The sequence below is a fragment of the Zea mays genome, chromosome 7, assembly GCF_902167145.1.
Source record: "Zea mays cultivar B73 chromosome 7, Zm-B73-REFERENCE-NAM-5.0, whole genome shotgun sequence".
In the NCBI taxonomy this organism is placed as follows: Eukaryota; Viridiplantae; Streptophyta; class Magnoliopsida; order Poales; family Poaceae; genus Zea; species Zea mays.
In genome coordinates, this window is record NC_050102.1 from 133,177,402 (window position 1) to 133,194,130 (window position 16,729).

The following is a 16,729-nucleotide window of genomic DNA, read 5'->3' on the forward strand; positions in this document are numbered from 1 at the left end:
GTGACGCAAAAGCAAATGCCAAGTCAGCGTGAACAGTACGGGAGTACTGTTCATCTATTTATAGACGCGGGACGCAGCCCACGTAAAATTACATTTATGTCCATTACATTTGTCAATGACTTATGGAAATCTGACAAGGCCCACGTAGTCTTTTCATCTTTAAGTCGGTTCCCCTCTCTGCTATCGCGACGAAGCTTCCCTGCGCACAGCTTCGGCTGTGCACCATCCTTCGTGGAGCTTGGTAATCAGCCCGTCCTTCGTCTGGTTCAGGCTTCGTCCTGACCGCACTTCATGTTCGTAATTCTGAGTCCGAAGGTACCTGTTCACATAATCCACTTGGAAAACATTGTCAAATCATGTTTTTGAGGACCTTCGGAGGACGAAGGCCCCCAACAGCGGGCGAGGCTGGTTTAGGGCCTCCGCACGCGCAAGTTTGGCCTTGGCTTGTGCAGCCTGTGCCTCAGCACAGGCTCGATTCACGTCCTTCCTCTCCGCCGCCAACTAACGCCTGAGATCCTCCTTCTCGACCTCCGTAGCCGCCAACTTCTCCGTCAGCCTGTGGCTTTTGTTCTCCGCAGCCGACTTGTCACGAACAGCCTCTGTATGCTGCGCCCAGAGGCGCTCAATCCTGCCCTCGTGACGCTGCCTCTCGGCAGTGAACTACGAAGTCAGAGCGCCCGACGCAACATGGTCGGCGAAGGCGGCCGCCTGCCACGAAAAATTTGTCAAATCCGCAACCGCATAAACACAACGAACTAACAAAGTCCAAGACGACTTACATGATTCAGCTGCTGCGCCGCATGCTTCAGCTATTGCGTTGCATCCTTCAGCTGCTGGGAAACAGAACCTGCCACGTCTTTCGCAGCGGCGGCCGAAGAGATCTCGATGCTAGCGCAAAATTTGGACCACGGGTCCTGTGAAATACCCTTCACCTCGGCCGCCGCCGCAACAGGCGTAGCCACCACCGGAGCCGGGACAACAGCCAGTTGCCCAGCCTCCGACCCTGCACCACAATCTTGTCCAAGACCCAGTCCCCGTGTCAAAAAAAACACTCACCAAAAAGTCCTTGGCTCGTGTGGGCATCAAACATCATGACACCACCCATGCGGTAATCATCCACGCAGATGTCCATGTTGAGGTTGGCACCACTTGTCGCCGCCTCGTCGATGCGCACCGGAGACGGTGGCCTTCGCTCCCTCGTGGGCTCAGCCGAGGGCGGCTTGCCCGAGCCAGAGGCGACAGCCCTCGCCCCCGACGAAGATTTGCTGGGCCCAGGGACGGCCGGCTTAGCAGCCAGCGGTGGTTTGCTGCTGCCGAGGGTGGTGGACTTCGTGCCTCCCCGCGCCCTCTTGACCTTGCGACTAGGGTCCCCGACCCTAGTGAATGCCCGACGCTTTCGCGCCGCATCTTGGCGATCCTTGTCCATCACTGTCGATACAACAGCAGCAATATTCTGTCCATAAGGAAAAATCTTCATCTCATGGGCCAAACGAGATGTAAATATGTCCTCGCCGGCCGCCCGGGGGATCGGAATGTTCCTTGGCCATCGACCCTCGGTAACCTCCAACATTCGCGTCGAAGACTCCCGGAGCTCGGGCGAAGACATCCTTCCCCCGAGGGCCGCACAAGTCCCCACTAACTCCACAGCAAAACGATCGGAGACCCCTGACCCCTCAGCCACAGTACCTAGTTTTCTCTTCTTAATGGCCGACGCTGCCTCCCGCGAGGGGCCTTCCTCAGCCGCAGCCGCTGGCTTTTTTTCGCGGTGATCGATAGCAGCAGCAACGTCGTCCCCAGGGTAACCACCATACGGCAGACGGTTTAACTCGAAGACACGGTTCAAGCGAACATTGGACCCATGAATATCCCAACTCCGTAGAGCCTCCGTCCTCGGCGCATACCGACCCACAATCCTCACAGCCCCATCCTCCACTTCACGCACGAACGCGGCTGGGTCCCGGTCGCGCAAATCCAAAGCGAAGGTAGGACTTCGCACCACCTGCTCACCCAAGGTAGGCATCTGGCGAGGGCACACTTCGCCAAGCATCCTGCCATGCGCCAAGGGCCACACTCCATAACTAATGAATTCCTCAACCAAGTCACGCCAACTACTCATGCGGGCAGCGCACCGGAGGGCCCCTTCGTCCTCATCATCCTCCGCCACCTCAAATGGTGGGAATGCCACATAACAGTGGGAGCACATTACGATCGCGGGGAGCCCTGGGAGGTCTTCGACTTCGCCTCCGGAAACATAAAACCAATAATCCCACCAGTTGCCCCGCTTGTTGCGAGCGCAGGGGACTAGCTCCACGACTTCCGTCGAAGTCTTTCCGGTCCTCGGCGTGAAGGTGCACGATCCAAACTGTGCAATCTTATTTCCAATTTTTCTCTTTTGCCAGTGCAGACAATAGTTCTTGGCGAAGACCTCTACGGAGGGCTGACCACCGTACGAAGTCACCGCTCAGACATACTTTGCCAGGGCCACCACGGCGTTAGGTGTCAACTAGTGGACTTGGACGTCGAACCTCTGCAAGACCTCCACCACGAGACGATGCGCAGGTAGGCGAAGGCCGGCGATGAAGAACGCCTCGAACACAACTAACTCGCCCTCCGGCTCAGGAATCTCTTCCGCCCCCGGGACGCGCCCAACACCGTTACCAAAATACCCCAACTGCTGCATGTCCTACACGCGAACCGAGGAAATCCTAGACATGCCAAACTCCACCGTGTGACCTGGTTGTAACTCCATCACCGCCAGATCGCTCAGGGTGTCCTCGGACGACGAATCGGCCGACGGCGCATTCGCAGCAGATGAGGAAGAAGACGACATTACTATGTACCGTCGGCGGCGGCGTGCGGTTTGCTTGACGTGGGCCAGATCTCCGATGCAGAGGAACAAGGAGGGCAGGCGAGCGGGCGAGCGGTTTCGAAAAGTTAGGGTTTTCTGGCGCACGCAAAGGTAAGCGACAGCCCAAGCCGCACCGCCCTTTTTATACATAGGGCGCGGCGCTTCGGGAAACACGCAGTCCAATAGTGCCACATCCATCAAAGGTCACCTCAAAAACCCCCGTGGGACCACTTCGAGCGAGGGCAGCGTCTCCACCATCTAGCGACGTCTTCGACACCAGATGACTCAGTCGAACTGGTCCCTCGGAGGGCAAATGTTGGGGCAAAGGCGAAGACGCTACCCTTCGGTCGATGCCTCCGTCGCCTCGCTTCACCAACGACGCCAAGGACGCCGGTCCGATGAGGACTTCGGGACTAGGCTCTGCGACTGCCCTTCGCTATGTCTCCATTGCAAGACGAAGGCAAGACTCCGACGATGTCTGCAAGCCTCACGTGATCATTAGGTCCGGAAGCCCAAGTGGGATTCGGCCCACTGTAACGGGCCCCACAGGGATAAACGTGTTACGGGCCTCATCTGTAATAGCCTTTTCTGTAATGACGGCCTGTAACCTCCCTTTAGGGGAATATTCTGAGGATACTCTGGGTTTCCGAGGGCATAGACGTCCTTGCCTGAGGACAGTAGGCACTCGGGTACCTATAAATACCCTCGTACAGTACCCTTGAGGGGGCAGATTAACAGAGCTGTTGCCATTCCCCGTTGAACTTTGCAAACACTCTCTCCACTTCCCCATTGGATCCTCTTGCTTGGAAAAGCGAGTACCAACACTTTGGTACCTATGTTGCCTAGATATAGATACTATATGTATCAGACATACGCATACATCTTATTAAAAATACATTGATATGGATATGGCTATGATAGCTTATTTAATATTAATAATTGAATATTGTGATATTTATATTTCTATATAAATAGATATGTTGTTGCCACCATCAATGGAACATGACATGTTCAAAACCAAACTCTCTTGCCTTTCCGCCCGTCTATTTCAAATGGACCATCTCATTTCATAGTGACATCTCATTTCATGGTTTCTTTTTCATTTCCATATTATTTGTTCATTCCCTCAAGTTTGACACTCCCTTCTCTACCATGCTCAGATAGTCAGATCATTATGCATAGGTATAGTTGTTTGTTGGAGCTCCAAATCCTCCTAGAAATTTTAGATTTTTTAGGAGACATGTTAGATGTTAACTAGATGTTGAGAACTTATCAAGAAAAGAATTCTTTGATATTTAGTACACACCTCTCACCTTGATTTATGGTATCCTAAGGGCTCCATGATGCCGGTTGCAAGGTCGATCAAAAGAACACATCTAGAATTTGTTAATTTCTTGGAAGGTATTTGGTGTCTTTGAGTTCTAATCCCTCTCAATCCCCTTGTCACCAAACAAGCCCTGAGTGTGTCACTTAGGCCTATATACAATGTACATAATTCCAACAGGTTGTGGTACTAGATTCCAACATCTAGCGTCCCTAGCGGCTATATAAAGGAGGCTCATTGTTGGTCGTGCCACTATGAAAGTAGCCTAGAGAGGGGGTGAATAGACTACACCTAAAAAATTTCAACAAAACTCTAAAATAAAGTGAGATTACCCGTTCAACCGGTGTAGGCTGGTTCAACTACTATTAGGGGCGGTTGAACCACTCTGAACCGGTTCAACTACTTAATGAGAGATACTTGAATGGAATCTATTCTTGAGATTATCGAGCTGGAAAGATAGTAAATATGAGTAGAGAAACTCCACAAGATCTACACACATAGAGTTACACTTGAATCTTTGCTTCAAACAGTATGAGATATGAACAATAACCAAAGCAAGAGCACAAGAACACAAGATTTATCCCAAGGTTCGGTCACACCACAAATGTGCACTATCCGGTTGAGGAGCCCACAAAGGGATGGATCTTTTCCAATCCTAATCCTTGCTTTGCTGACCACAAAGGTCAAGATGCAATCACTTACTCAAATCTACTCAAAGAGCGGGTAATACAAACTTCTTGAGGCCGTCCACAAATTTGGAGAATCTCAAGCGACTTCGAACTGTCTAGGAACACAAGATTCTAGGATAAACAAATCTACCCAACTCGATGTTTGCAAAAAAAACTCAAGTAAGAGAAAGAGAGGAAGAGGGAGAGTGAAATCACAGCATGAGACCGATGAACTCAACTTCACACCAAGGATTCCTCAAATCGATTTGAGAGGAAGAGAGTTGGGGTGTGAATGTGAGAGAGGGGAGTTAATGCTCTTGTCTTGTTTCAGGTCTGCAGTAAATAGCATGGGTAAGTGTGGAGAGCGAAAGAGGAGAGGTTGTATATATGGGGCTCTCCAAAAGCAGACCGATGGTGAAGTTCTGCATAAAATGTGGTTGAACCGTATAGAAGGCCAGTTATAGAAGGCCAGTTAAATCGATTTCTACTAGAGAGAAACTCGGTTGAACAACCGGTTTGACCGCCACCTCAACCAGCCAAAAACATGGTTGAACCACACCTAGGGACCGGTTCAACCTATTTCTACCAGAGAGTTTCCTAGCCAAAACTAGTTGAACCGCCCCTAGGGACGGTTCAACCACTGTTTACTAGAGAGGTTCCTAGCCAAAACTGGTTGAACCAGTTCAGTCGCTTTGCACCAGAGAGCATCTCAGTCCAGTGAACTATGGGGAGGTCGAACATCACACTTCACACTCCAAATACCAAGTTTCGAAAATCAGTTTTGAAGTAGAGATTTTTTTTTTAGCATAATGCAAACATCATTACCTTCGTGGATTCCTCTAAGTATTATGGCGATTTCTATGACTCAAAAAATATACAATATAATTTTTTGATTGCTTGGAACCACGAGAATCAAATAGAACGTCATTGAAGGGTTGTGTGATTCCACTATGTTATATGCTTCATTTTTCACTCATCATTGTCTATTGTACTCCTTTGGGTCTGGTGATAATTGAGTACACACTTGAAGCACACTTATTAGAATCATTATTTGTTTTGTCATTTGATCACAAAAACCTCAAAAAGGTTAATTGCACTTACACGCTGGGAAGAAGAGGTGAAGATGGCTAATGGTCATAGCCCAAAGTTATCACGATAGCCCAACACTAGATACCATTTTCCGTATGGACATGGATGAAGAAGGAGGTGGGAGAGGTTGAGGAGGATCAAATCTAATAGGTCTGGCCATGGACGACTCCCCTGAACCGAGGGTGGAGGGGGTTCCTATTGGCACCGTCGGGAGGAAAAGAGATGGTCAGCAACCTCCTTGTATTTGAGAATGGGAAAGATAAAAAGGAAACAAAATGAATCAATACGATGAAAAATATAATTTATGATAGTTAGAGATGGTAATGGATCATGATCCAACTATTTTTTCATAATTTATTTGAGACTTTAACTAATTTTAGTTTAAAAATGAATAGATATAGAGCCCGACCTCAAACTGATCCTTAAATTTTATAGTGTAAAATTTAGAGTCTATTACTATCCTTAATGATATTGATGGTTATTTTTTACCAGACATCATGAGAACATACAGAAGAGCCTCTAGTGTAGCAGCCCTAAGCTCCACTAAAATGGTGAATCGGTCCTCCAGGTCCACTGTCTTTGTAAATTCAAATTTAGTGAAACTAGAGCGTTTAGAGCGAAACGAAGTTGAGGAACTGTTTCAAACACATCCAAGATCCAACCATAGCAGCCACAGGTTTAACGTAGCGCGTGGGTGGAAAAGATGCAACATTTTGGGCTGGTTCGGTTTGTGCGGATGATGGAATGTCCAGGCTAGCCGACTGTGTTCGTTAAACTTTATGTTGCACTTAGTTTGGTATGAGTTTGTTTTGGATTCCATACTATTCGCAGTTTGGCGCTGTTGGCCCATGAAGCCTGCTTCAGAAACCCAGAACGGCCTCCCTCAGTCTGGTTGCTTAGTTGGGCGACGGCCCATCTAAACTTCGTCACAACCAACACCGTAACCTTAAGCCGTGTCCCGTGTGCCCGTGTCAAATATCAGCCTCAACCGACAGGTAGGACCCATGACACGGGGCCCACTTAGTTGCTTATGTGAGCAACCCAACGCTATTATTACGCCACGATAACCCAAACAAACCAATCATCCTCTCCGTGTAGGCCGCGGGATTCCGTGTCCCTCTCCAATCCGGCGTAGCCATCGTCGCCGGATACAGGATCCGGTCCCCGCGATGGAGCCCTCACCAACCTCCTCCTCGCCGGCTGTGGCGCGCCGGTTGTCGCCGGAGGTAAGGAGGGTGCCGAAGCGGGCGCTGGAGGAGTTGTTGGAGCAGGTCCAGCGGGCTGTTGAGATGCTGCGCGATGCCGACGCTGATCTCGCCATCTCTCTCTCGGAGGAGACCGCAGCAGCCTCGCCGGAGGCCGAGGACCGCAAGGACGATGTTGGTGTCGATGGAGATGGCATGGCGACGTCGTCGGTTGCGAGTGACTCCGATTACGAGACGACGCAGGTGAGCAGGAGGCGGCTTGATCCCTCACGAGCTCTTCTGGGGATGTTGAGGGTCCCAGGAACCAGGATTTGGATTTCCTAAGTATAAGTTCCAACAGGCGTAACTGAATTGGTAAATTGCGTAATTCAACTGAATTAGCTACAATTTAAGTTTGGCCACTAAAATCTAACTAAAATCTAAGGGCTCGTTAGCTCTACTCCATGATTCTCTAGCTTCAAAAGCTGATTCTCTAAGTAAATCTATTGACTAAAACCGTTTGACAAATAAGATATAAAGTGATTCCAGAGTGGAGGGAGTAGGTTGAGTAGGGTGGGAAACATGTTTTTTGATTCTCACTTTCTAGTACAAAATAAAGAATAGATTCACTCCACTTCTACCATGGAGTCCTACCATAGATGAGTACAGATTTTTACCGATTGACTCTATAAAAGTGATTCTTGTTGGGAACGGAGCTGTGGAGATCTGCCAAACGCACTCTAAAACTAAAGACTTGCTAAATATCTGGGGACCTGAGGTGTATGCGTAGTTCGAAATTACTTCTAATCACTGTTTCTGTGCCGTGGTGAGACTAAAAAGGTATCTGTCGTCAGTCGTCACTGCCTTGTTGGGAGCTCTTGTCCACCTTTGATTATTTTAGGAGAAAAGGAAACATTATGTGTACTTGCATTACTGCCAGTTTGATGCAGATTTACCATTCAGTTGTGATGTTATTAGCACTCACTTTGTTTCAAATTCTAAGTCTTCTGTTGTTTTTTATAGATATGTATCTAGATATAAATATATGTTTAGACGAATCGCAATAGTAAGGTTTGTAGAGAAAACAGAACAACTTACAATTTAAAATGGAGCGAGTAGTCAGTGCCGGGTCCGGAAATAGTGGCACAGAATCAGATATTTGAACGTTCCTGATTGTTGTAAATAAATCTTTTCAAGATGTTGCAAAAACAGTATGTTGTTAGTTTAGGCGAAGTCATGTCTGCAGACTGCAGAGTATCCCTAATATGTATCTCTAGCTTCCTATCTGGAACGTGGGCTGAACGACCTCATGGTCATGGCCCTTATAGAAACCTTTGGAGTGACAAAGTAGAGACATAATTTTCCACATGGTTTGTTGTGTTCTGAAGCTGATCTACAATTAAAATAACTTGCTTTTACCTAGCAGATGTGTGACCTTCTTAAATCTAAGGTTGGATCACTCGAGTTCCTTCAAAAGCTCAATGGTATTCAGAAGTCAGTAGATCAGAATTGTGCAGGTAAGCCTCTGCTGGATGGATGTATTACTACTATAAAAAGTACATGAGAGATGATAAAGAATGAGCGGCTCAATTTACCTTTGTAGTGGATATGAACTCGTATATTTTCCTTTTACTCTATTTTTCTTGAAACAGTAACAACTGTGCTTTGAAAACTTCTTTGTTTTTTGGCACAGTTGAACCTGATACATCATGGGATATAATAAAGTCGGATTTGTGGGAAGATGGTGACTCAGATGATGGATATGTTCTTGTTAAACAGGAAGATGTGGTTGATGGGATCACTTCCTTTATGGCTGCATGCCTGTTATCACTTAAAAGAACCAAGGTAGCTATTTTCTTCACTTGATGGGATCATCATGGTGACCGAGGAGTTCATGTCTCTGCATGTTGTATGGGAGGTGCTTTTATATATTTAATGTGTGAATTCCATGTTTGTGTAGGACCTGCCTCCTGATCAACTTCAGAAAGGTTACCTTTTTTCTTCCCTTTAATCAAGTCAAACTGTGAAATAAGTTTTTTATTAGGTATTCTGATATTAAACTTTTTTGTTGTTCATATTCCAGCACTTAGGAAGATGTTTTCAGCTGAAAAGAAGAAAAGTAAAATCAGAAAGGCTTGGGATGGAACTAAACTCATTTATAATGTTACTTCATGGGGCGCCACTGCTGTTGGGTAAGCTATTATTGCGCTAACCTTGGACAATAATATTTTCTTGAAGCATAATGCTTCTCAGAAAGTAACAGGCTCTCCAATATCTGTACAGTTACGCTAACTATTTTAATACCCTATGGTGCAGGTTCTACAATAATCGAGCATTGCTTACGGTCGCAAGTACAGCATTTCGGACTTCCTGCCGTGTGATATCCAAGTTCCTTTGAATATTGTGTAGGGTATGTTAGAACTGCTTGCGTCTGCTTTTCCGTTCTTCAGCTAATAAAAAGGTAGCATAAAGTCGGAATCCATTTGCTTAAATCTGTCCTGTTTGCCAGCGACATCAAGATTTCGCAGTCGAGTTCGACTGCTAATTACGTATTCTCTTCATTTTTTTTATTTGTCGCGGTTTAGTTCAAAAATGAACAAATATTAGCATTTAGCAGCGCCTCTAGTCCAAAGCAGCGTTGGTATTGCACAACTGTAAATGTTGCCTTGCATTGAACAAACTTGCTTCCGTGCCAGAATTTTATTTTGGTCACCTGAAATTATTACTTTGTACTATTTTCCGTATCAAACAAAACTAAAATCCTTGATATTGACCTGCTCGATGTACATATCAGCTACTTGCACATTTTTTTGAGGGATGCGGATCTTTAGATTGACAAGGATATACGGATGTAAGATGTGTGATGCTTTGGAGGCTTGAAGCGAACGCAATGGTACATGAGGAGATGCGGACACCACCGTATTTTTTTTTTGCTTTTGGATTCTTTTTGTGAAAGATTTTTACATTTACACCATTTCTGGTTTGAATTCAGGAAATATAACTTTACCTCGGCACGTACAATCCTACAGTAGCTGAACATGAGACATTCACGTCCACGTCGTCTTATATTGTTCACATAAACAAAGCAGTACGGATCACAGCAAAATCTGGTAAAAGGAAGAATGGGGTACAGCGTGTAGCATGTATGACGTCGATCGGAGTCTGGACAGGTCATCCTGCATCGTGGCCGCAGTAGTATAGTTGTGCCTGCCTCGCTAGCCGCCAAAGCTAACTTGGCGTACTTGCGGTTCGTTTCGGCGACGGTGCGCGCGGTGCGGCAAGTAGCTCCTGCTTCCTTTTTTATTGCTTTTCAAGCGGCTGTTTCGGCATCAATGATCACGGCACCAACCTCCCAACTCGTAGACGCCAGATATCGATGTCATTTATATTGGCACAGACACGTGTAAGCTTCACGTCAATAATGATGGCACCAAGATAAGTTCTATTTTCTGAATTTAAACCAGAAAGAGCGTAGTTAAAAAGCAAAAAATACGACGGACACCACCTTATCTTCTTTATTTTGTATTTTCAAGGGTTCCAAAAAAATTCAAATTCTAAAATACGTCGTTGCGGCAATCGCGTATTCGCGTGCAAGAAACACCAAACAAGAAACAAACTGCACAGCAGGATCCGCCAACACCCATGCATTGCATCGCTATCTTGTTGCGCCTGATTTATTCCAACAATTTTACACGGATCCAGGCTCGGAACCTACGCGGCCTGCAAGTCTTCGTCTACATTGCATTCACCGAGGTACACCTTAACGCTGCGAGGAGAGCCACAGCTGCCTTCTGCTATGATTGCTCTGTCGTTAGCAGCCATGTGCTGGACTATTTTGTAGATCATCTCAATCTGAGGAAGCAAACGTTGGGCATGTGTTATAGAGGGGGGAAAAGCGTTGTGTTTCTGTAGATGGAAAACAGGGATGCCAATAACTGGGAGGCACACGTGGGCAGAACAAACAAATGGAGCACAAAGGTGAAACTTACATCTTCAGGGCAATGGCAGCGATCTGCAATTTCATCTATAGTCAATGGCTCACAAGGGTCCTTGCAGCTGGGAGACAACAAGTATATGAATCAACAAGGAATCCAGTAACTCCAACATAACATTAATGATAACCAATTGGGGAGCAAAATGCAGTTATGTAAATCAAGTGTGTGTGGGTGTGTTGTAATGGTTCTTGCCCTTTTTCTTTCTTATAATATGAAAATACATGCAGCTCTCCAACGTGTTCAAGAAAGAAAGAAAAAGGACTTCTTTTCATAGTTCATACACACATTTTGTGTCCTCTCTTGTGCAGATTATTTGAGTTTAACTCATGTACAGAAATTAGAATTAGGAAACGATAAAAAACTGTTTCATGAGTAAGGAAAGGTTGAGTTATACTTTACTACAATCCACATGTTTCTTTGTAAGAATTTTGCAGCCCCATGCCCACATGATAACTGCCATTAAGCTGCCAATTGTAATTTTCGGCTAGGAAAACTTTTCAAACCTATACCAATTCAAACATCTAAAATGCCTTCTTAGAGTCTCAAAGAAGATTGTCACAGCTGTGAGGATGGGAGTGCACTTTGAGTGTTTATTTTGAGGAACCACCCCATGTGTACATCCCTCCTAAAGTCCTCATGTTTGTACTAATTATTAGTTTCCAACGGATAAGGTGGGGGCGGTCAGGCGGATGAACCTATTCCACTCCATAAACCAAACAAAAAAGTGAGAGATGATGGATCACACCATTCCTAAAAGCAAACACCCACCTAGTGATACAAAGAAATACATTTTCCAAGCATCATAACTAAAAAATGCCCCCAAAAATAATATGCATAACAATCACTTCACAGAGAAACAAAACGTAAATAAGAAGTTCCATACGTTGCCTCATTTAATACAGTCAGCACCCTTTTCTGAAGGGCCAACACTTCTCCTGCTGCCTTTTTCCCAGCCTCAACACCTGTAAATCACATAGCCCACACATAAATGCATACAACAAATAGCTTAATTATAAGGCTACATTACTTCGTCACGAGAAACATACCAGGTTGATGATAGGCATTGATATTTACCAAAGAAGCATAAAGCCCCACAGCACGTTCATAAAGTGCAACCAGTGCTCCAACAGCTCTAGGAGTTACCTCTTGCACAGTAACAGAGATAGATTCACGGTCATTTGCATAAAGAGCAGAACGTGTTCCCTGTAAAATATCGTATACTTCTGTTATCTGTATCACAGACAAATCAACATAATTTTATCTCTTTAAAGTTCAAGGTTGACCTGCAACATCCCAAACAAATAGTCACCACATGTGACTCCAGGTTCAAGCTCCCAATCATGACCAGCAGGCCTGTCACGCAAGACCTCGATAAAAGTAACAAAGAAGTTGTGTACACCTTCTCTCAGCTGCTGAATGTAACTGTGATCAGAAATAATTCATTAGACTCTGCAATTAAACTACAATAAGTACTGCAGAAAAACTAGCACACACTTACGCGTGCTGGTCAGTGCTTCCTTTGTTTCCATATACAGATAGCCCTTGATTTACCTGACATTGAAAATTTCTGTGTTAAACAAAGAACATTCATGAATATAAACCCTGAAACCTAGTAGTTCTAAAACATCAGGTACAGTAAATTGACTAGAATATAAAAGGCTTTTACCCGGTTGCCATCCAGATCAAATTCTTTCCCAAGAGATTCCATGACAAGTTGTTGCAAATATCTACTCAAAAGCAACAAACTATCCTTGTAAGGAAGTACAACCATATCCTGAATGAGATAAAAATACAAAACAGTAAGTAAGAACAACATTCATCAATAGAAAATGCTACAAACAATGATGCTGTAAACCTTATTGCCTATCCCTTCTGATGCCCAATACCAACATAATGCAAGCAATGCTGCTGGATTTTCTTTAACCTGTTAAAAAGATAAACATGTTTGACATGACACATTCTCAATCGATAATCATACCATCATTTTAAGTTGTCCATGTTCTTAATAATGCCATACCACAGTGTTCCGGGTTTCCTCATCCATTAAAGCTGCACCAGCTAGCATTTCCTTGATATCAATACCCTGACAACCCCTCACGCGTTAATTTGAAAGCGTGTGAATGAAATCAACATAAAGGAAAAATGGGAAAGCATTGACCTGCAATGCAGCTGGAAGTAAACCCACAGCTGACATTTCTGAAGTCCTACCACCAACCCAATCAAACATAGGAAACCGAGCTAACCATCCCTCTATTCTAGCAGTGTTATCCAACAGAGAATTTTCTTGAGTAATTGCAACACCCTGCAAAGCAGAACGTACTCTCAAAAAACGAATTGTCCACACAGTCATATATAAAGGACGTGGAAACAGTGCATGAACCAAGTAACAGAAACTGATTGCCCATGAACCACTTGTGACAGAATTATACAAAACAAACAAGAACCTGAGGTCAAACCTGTTTCGAGAATTGCAGCCCTGCATCTCTGAAGGCTTTCTGTACTTCTAGTAGACCATTGCGGGTTTCAGGTGTGCCTCCGCTCTATGCAAAAATGAACAAAATGATAAACAAGTTCATGGTGCAGCTGAGAGGATGTCGACAAAATAAGCAAGTTTGGGATCTTTATGTACCTTAGAAATGACAATTACAAGAGTAGTTGCCAGTTCAGGTCCTAGTTGAGCAATTTGATGATCAATCCCAGCAGGATCGGTGTTGTCAATAAATCTTATCTAGAAATTAAGCATAATACGGGTTTAGGGTTATATCTTAGAACTGACAAGACATTAAACACAAAAGCTAGACAAATGCATTTTTTGTGCATTGCTAGGATTCTGACTTAGGGGCATACCTTCAGTGGAGGGTTATCAGGTGCAAGTGCCTCAGCAACAAATTGAGGGCCCAAAGCTGACCCTCCAATTCCTATAGAGAGAATTGAAGTGAAACGACCAGATGGGGATTGAATCTGCATTTACACGAAATCCCTTGTTATAATACATCAGCACAAAAAGGAAAGTGCCAAAAGTCTCAATAAGATACATAGCATCTATCGGTTGCACAATGTACCTACCATGCCTGTTGGAGTACTTGCCCCCTAAATGGTGCACTCCTATATAAACAGGACATGAGGCTCAAGCAATACAATACATCAAAAACATTGAACCTATTCTAGTTTCCTACAATTCCAAATCTTCAGTACAGTGGGGGGAGATTATGCACAGGCCTGCTCTAAGCTCTCTCGTGATGGCATATCGCAACATTTGTAACACAGGGCTTGAGGACACCATATGTATACTGATATACAAAAACAAAGAAACACTTGCAATCGGTTCTTTCAAAATCTCGCCCCCTAAATTGTTCCAGGTGCTTTGATTCAGTCATACACACATATATATGTAAAACTGGCACTATTTCCCTGACTGGCTCGACACTCCCTCCAGTCGCCGAATCAAGACGAAAAATGAGTTTTCTAATTGATGGAGCTAAAAATGGAGTAGCACAGCATACCAAGCATGCCATGCAATTCGAAATCTGCAGCAGAAGCAATTGCAGGTATGTAAGCAAATAGAAAAATGGAAAATGTTGCGGCGACCTTGCCAGAGACGACATCTTGGGAGAAGGCGAGGATCCTGTCGAGCGTGGTCTCGATCTTGCTGCGGAGGAAGGAGTTGGGCGCGAGGGCCGGGTCGCGGAGCCAGTAGTGGCCCACCATGCGAGCCTCGTCCGGGTTGGCGATGGCGCCCTTCTCGAGCTCCCGCATGGCGGCGAAGGCCCGCTGCATCCGCGGCTCCATCTGGCGCAGGAAGTCCTCCGTGAACCCCATCCGGCTGACGTCGACGAAGAGGCCGAGCTCCTTGTGCTGGTAGAGCCACTCGACGTAGCGCTCCCACAGCTTGATCGGGTCCTTCTCCACCGCGCGGACGCCGCCGCCGTTCTCCGGCCTGGAGCCCAGCGGCTGGGCCCGGGTCGGGGCGGAACTAGAGGAGCTGGAGGAGCGGGAGAGGTCGGCGATGGAGTGGGGCGCGCGGAGGCGGAGGTGCGAGGGCCGCAGCAGGATGTGCCTACGCAGCCGCAGCCGGCACGCAGCGGAAGATGGCGCCGCCGCCGCTCCGGAGATGGACGCCATCGCCGGCGGTCAGACCCCTTGCTTTTTTCGCTCTGGGTGTCGGGCTCACGCGCCTCCACCCTCCAAGGCGAGGGTTTTTTTGTCTTGTGCGGGGAGGAGTCGACGAGGTGGAGCTGGACAGCTGGTGGCCTCGCTGGGCTTGGTGCCTTGGTGTTATTTGGGGAGGAAGACGAAGGAGAAGAGATGGCCATGTCAGCTGCGTGACCTGGGCGCCCCACCCGTCAGCCACTCTCGAGTACGGGGCAACTCGATTGGGGATTGCCAGAGGCTATCACCACGGGGCACGGCCGCACGGGGGAAGGAACCACCAGTTCCCATATGATTGACCGATTGGAGTATAGCCCTTTTTGTTTCAGGTTTTTGTAGGAGCCAACTTCTATAAAATTCGTTTGGATAAAAATCATTTAAAATTAACATAAACATATAATCGGTTTAGTTGTTGTAATAGTAGGAATCCATCACTTTCTAGATCTAAAGCCATATGGACACATTTATTTTCCTCCGCACGTAATTCTAATGATATTTAGATTCTCTAGGCAGATTCTCTCTACAATCAGATTCTTAAAAAAAGCAAAAAAAAAAAAAAAACTGGTCAAAAAAAGTTAAACCAAATATACTCATAATCTAGCGGGCTAACGGAGGCCGTCCCCATTCCTAATGCTTCACGGCTCTCGGAAGAAAACGTTTTCGTTTGACCTGAACTTTCTGCAATCTCAGGAATCAAACACCAAACCGTACGCTAGAGCTGGGCTGGAACAAGAAAACCAGCCGTTCCACTTGGTGGAGCAGCGTAATTGCCGATTTTCTGTACCAGGGAGCATGTTACAGTTTACATTGACCGAAACGGACCAGAATAACAAGGGCAACAGAAGAGAACGCCAACACTCTGTATCGACCGAAGAGCATTTTTCTTTAGTACTAGTACTATTATATTCAGAGAAAGGGTTGAGCCGCTGACAGCATAATTGGTTGGTGAGTGGCGGCGGAAACCTACATTTTCAGCACCAACCATAAGCCGGGACGCCGGGTATCCGGGGTCACCTAAATTAGTTGGAATCAACGCAAAGAGCACCATCCCTACATGACACAGCACAGCTACTACATTTCGATTAGTAAAATTTGCAGGGAGGTCCGAAAAAACGCACTGATTATTCAAAAAAAAAGCTTCTTTAAAACTCGGTACAGGTTAACAGCAACTCCAAAAGGATGTTAAAAATTTTACCCTAAAAATTGATTATTAAGAGTAGACAAATATTTTAAAAGTGAATTATGATGGGTACTCCAACAGTTCTTTAAATGTGACATGTGGCGCAATCTATATAGTCGTTGAGAGGCTGTGGATGATCCGATACGTTGAGAATGGATTGAGGATGGATGGAACACACCAAAATATGAGGGAGAGAAAGCTGTGGATGCGAGACGCTAATTTCTTGGAGGAAGAATGAGAGAACTATTGGAGTAAGAAAAACTATTACTTTTGACTAATATCCGTTTTAAGG

At 45.7% G+C, this 16,729-nt stretch overlaps 2 protein-coding genes across 3 annotated transcripts; one reads left to right on the forward strand and one right to left on the reverse strand.

Moving 5' to 3' along the window:
* Positions 1-6,989: 6,989 nt before the first annotated feature.
* LOC100191205 (MADS box interactor-like) lies at positions 6,990-9,832 on the forward strand. Its single transcript, NM_001136640.1, has 6 exons — positions 6,990-7,377; positions 8,540-8,630; positions 8,807-8,958; positions 9,074-9,101; positions 9,197-9,305; positions 9,430-9,832. The coding sequence occupies exons 1-6, from the start codon at positions 7,099-7,101 to the stop codon at positions 9,509-9,511; spliced, it is 741 nt and encodes a 246-aa protein (NP_001130112.1). The 5' UTR covers positions 6,990-7,098; the 3' UTR covers positions 9,512-9,832.
* A 756-nt stretch (positions 9,833-10,588) lies between these two features.
* On the reverse strand, positions 10,589-15,558 carry LOC100281592 (glucose-6-phosphate isomerase). Of its 2 annotated transcripts, none has more exons than XM_008653198.4 (14): positions 14,697-15,558; positions 13,956-14,069; positions 13,738-13,836; positions 13,565-13,648; positions 13,267-13,410; positions 13,126-13,191; positions 12,964-13,032; positions 12,775-12,882; positions 12,607-12,659; positions 12,392-12,530; positions 12,155-12,311; positions 11,992-12,070; positions 11,103-11,169; positions 10,589-11,019 (listed from the first exon to the last, which is right to left on the reverse strand). In XM_008653198.4, exons 1-14 carry the CDS (start codon positions 15,228-15,230, stop codon positions 10,825-10,827), a joined length of 1,908 nt encoding a protein of 635 aa, XP_008651420.1. In that variant the 5' UTR covers positions 15,231-15,558; the 3' UTR covers positions 10,589-10,824. The 2 variants fall into 2 exon arrangements, with proteins under 2 accessions (XP_008651420.1, NP_001355255.1); NM_001368326.1 differs by having other exon boundaries at positions 10,591-10,965; positions 14,697-15,369.
* Positions 15,559-16,729: the final 1,171 nt, after the last annotated feature.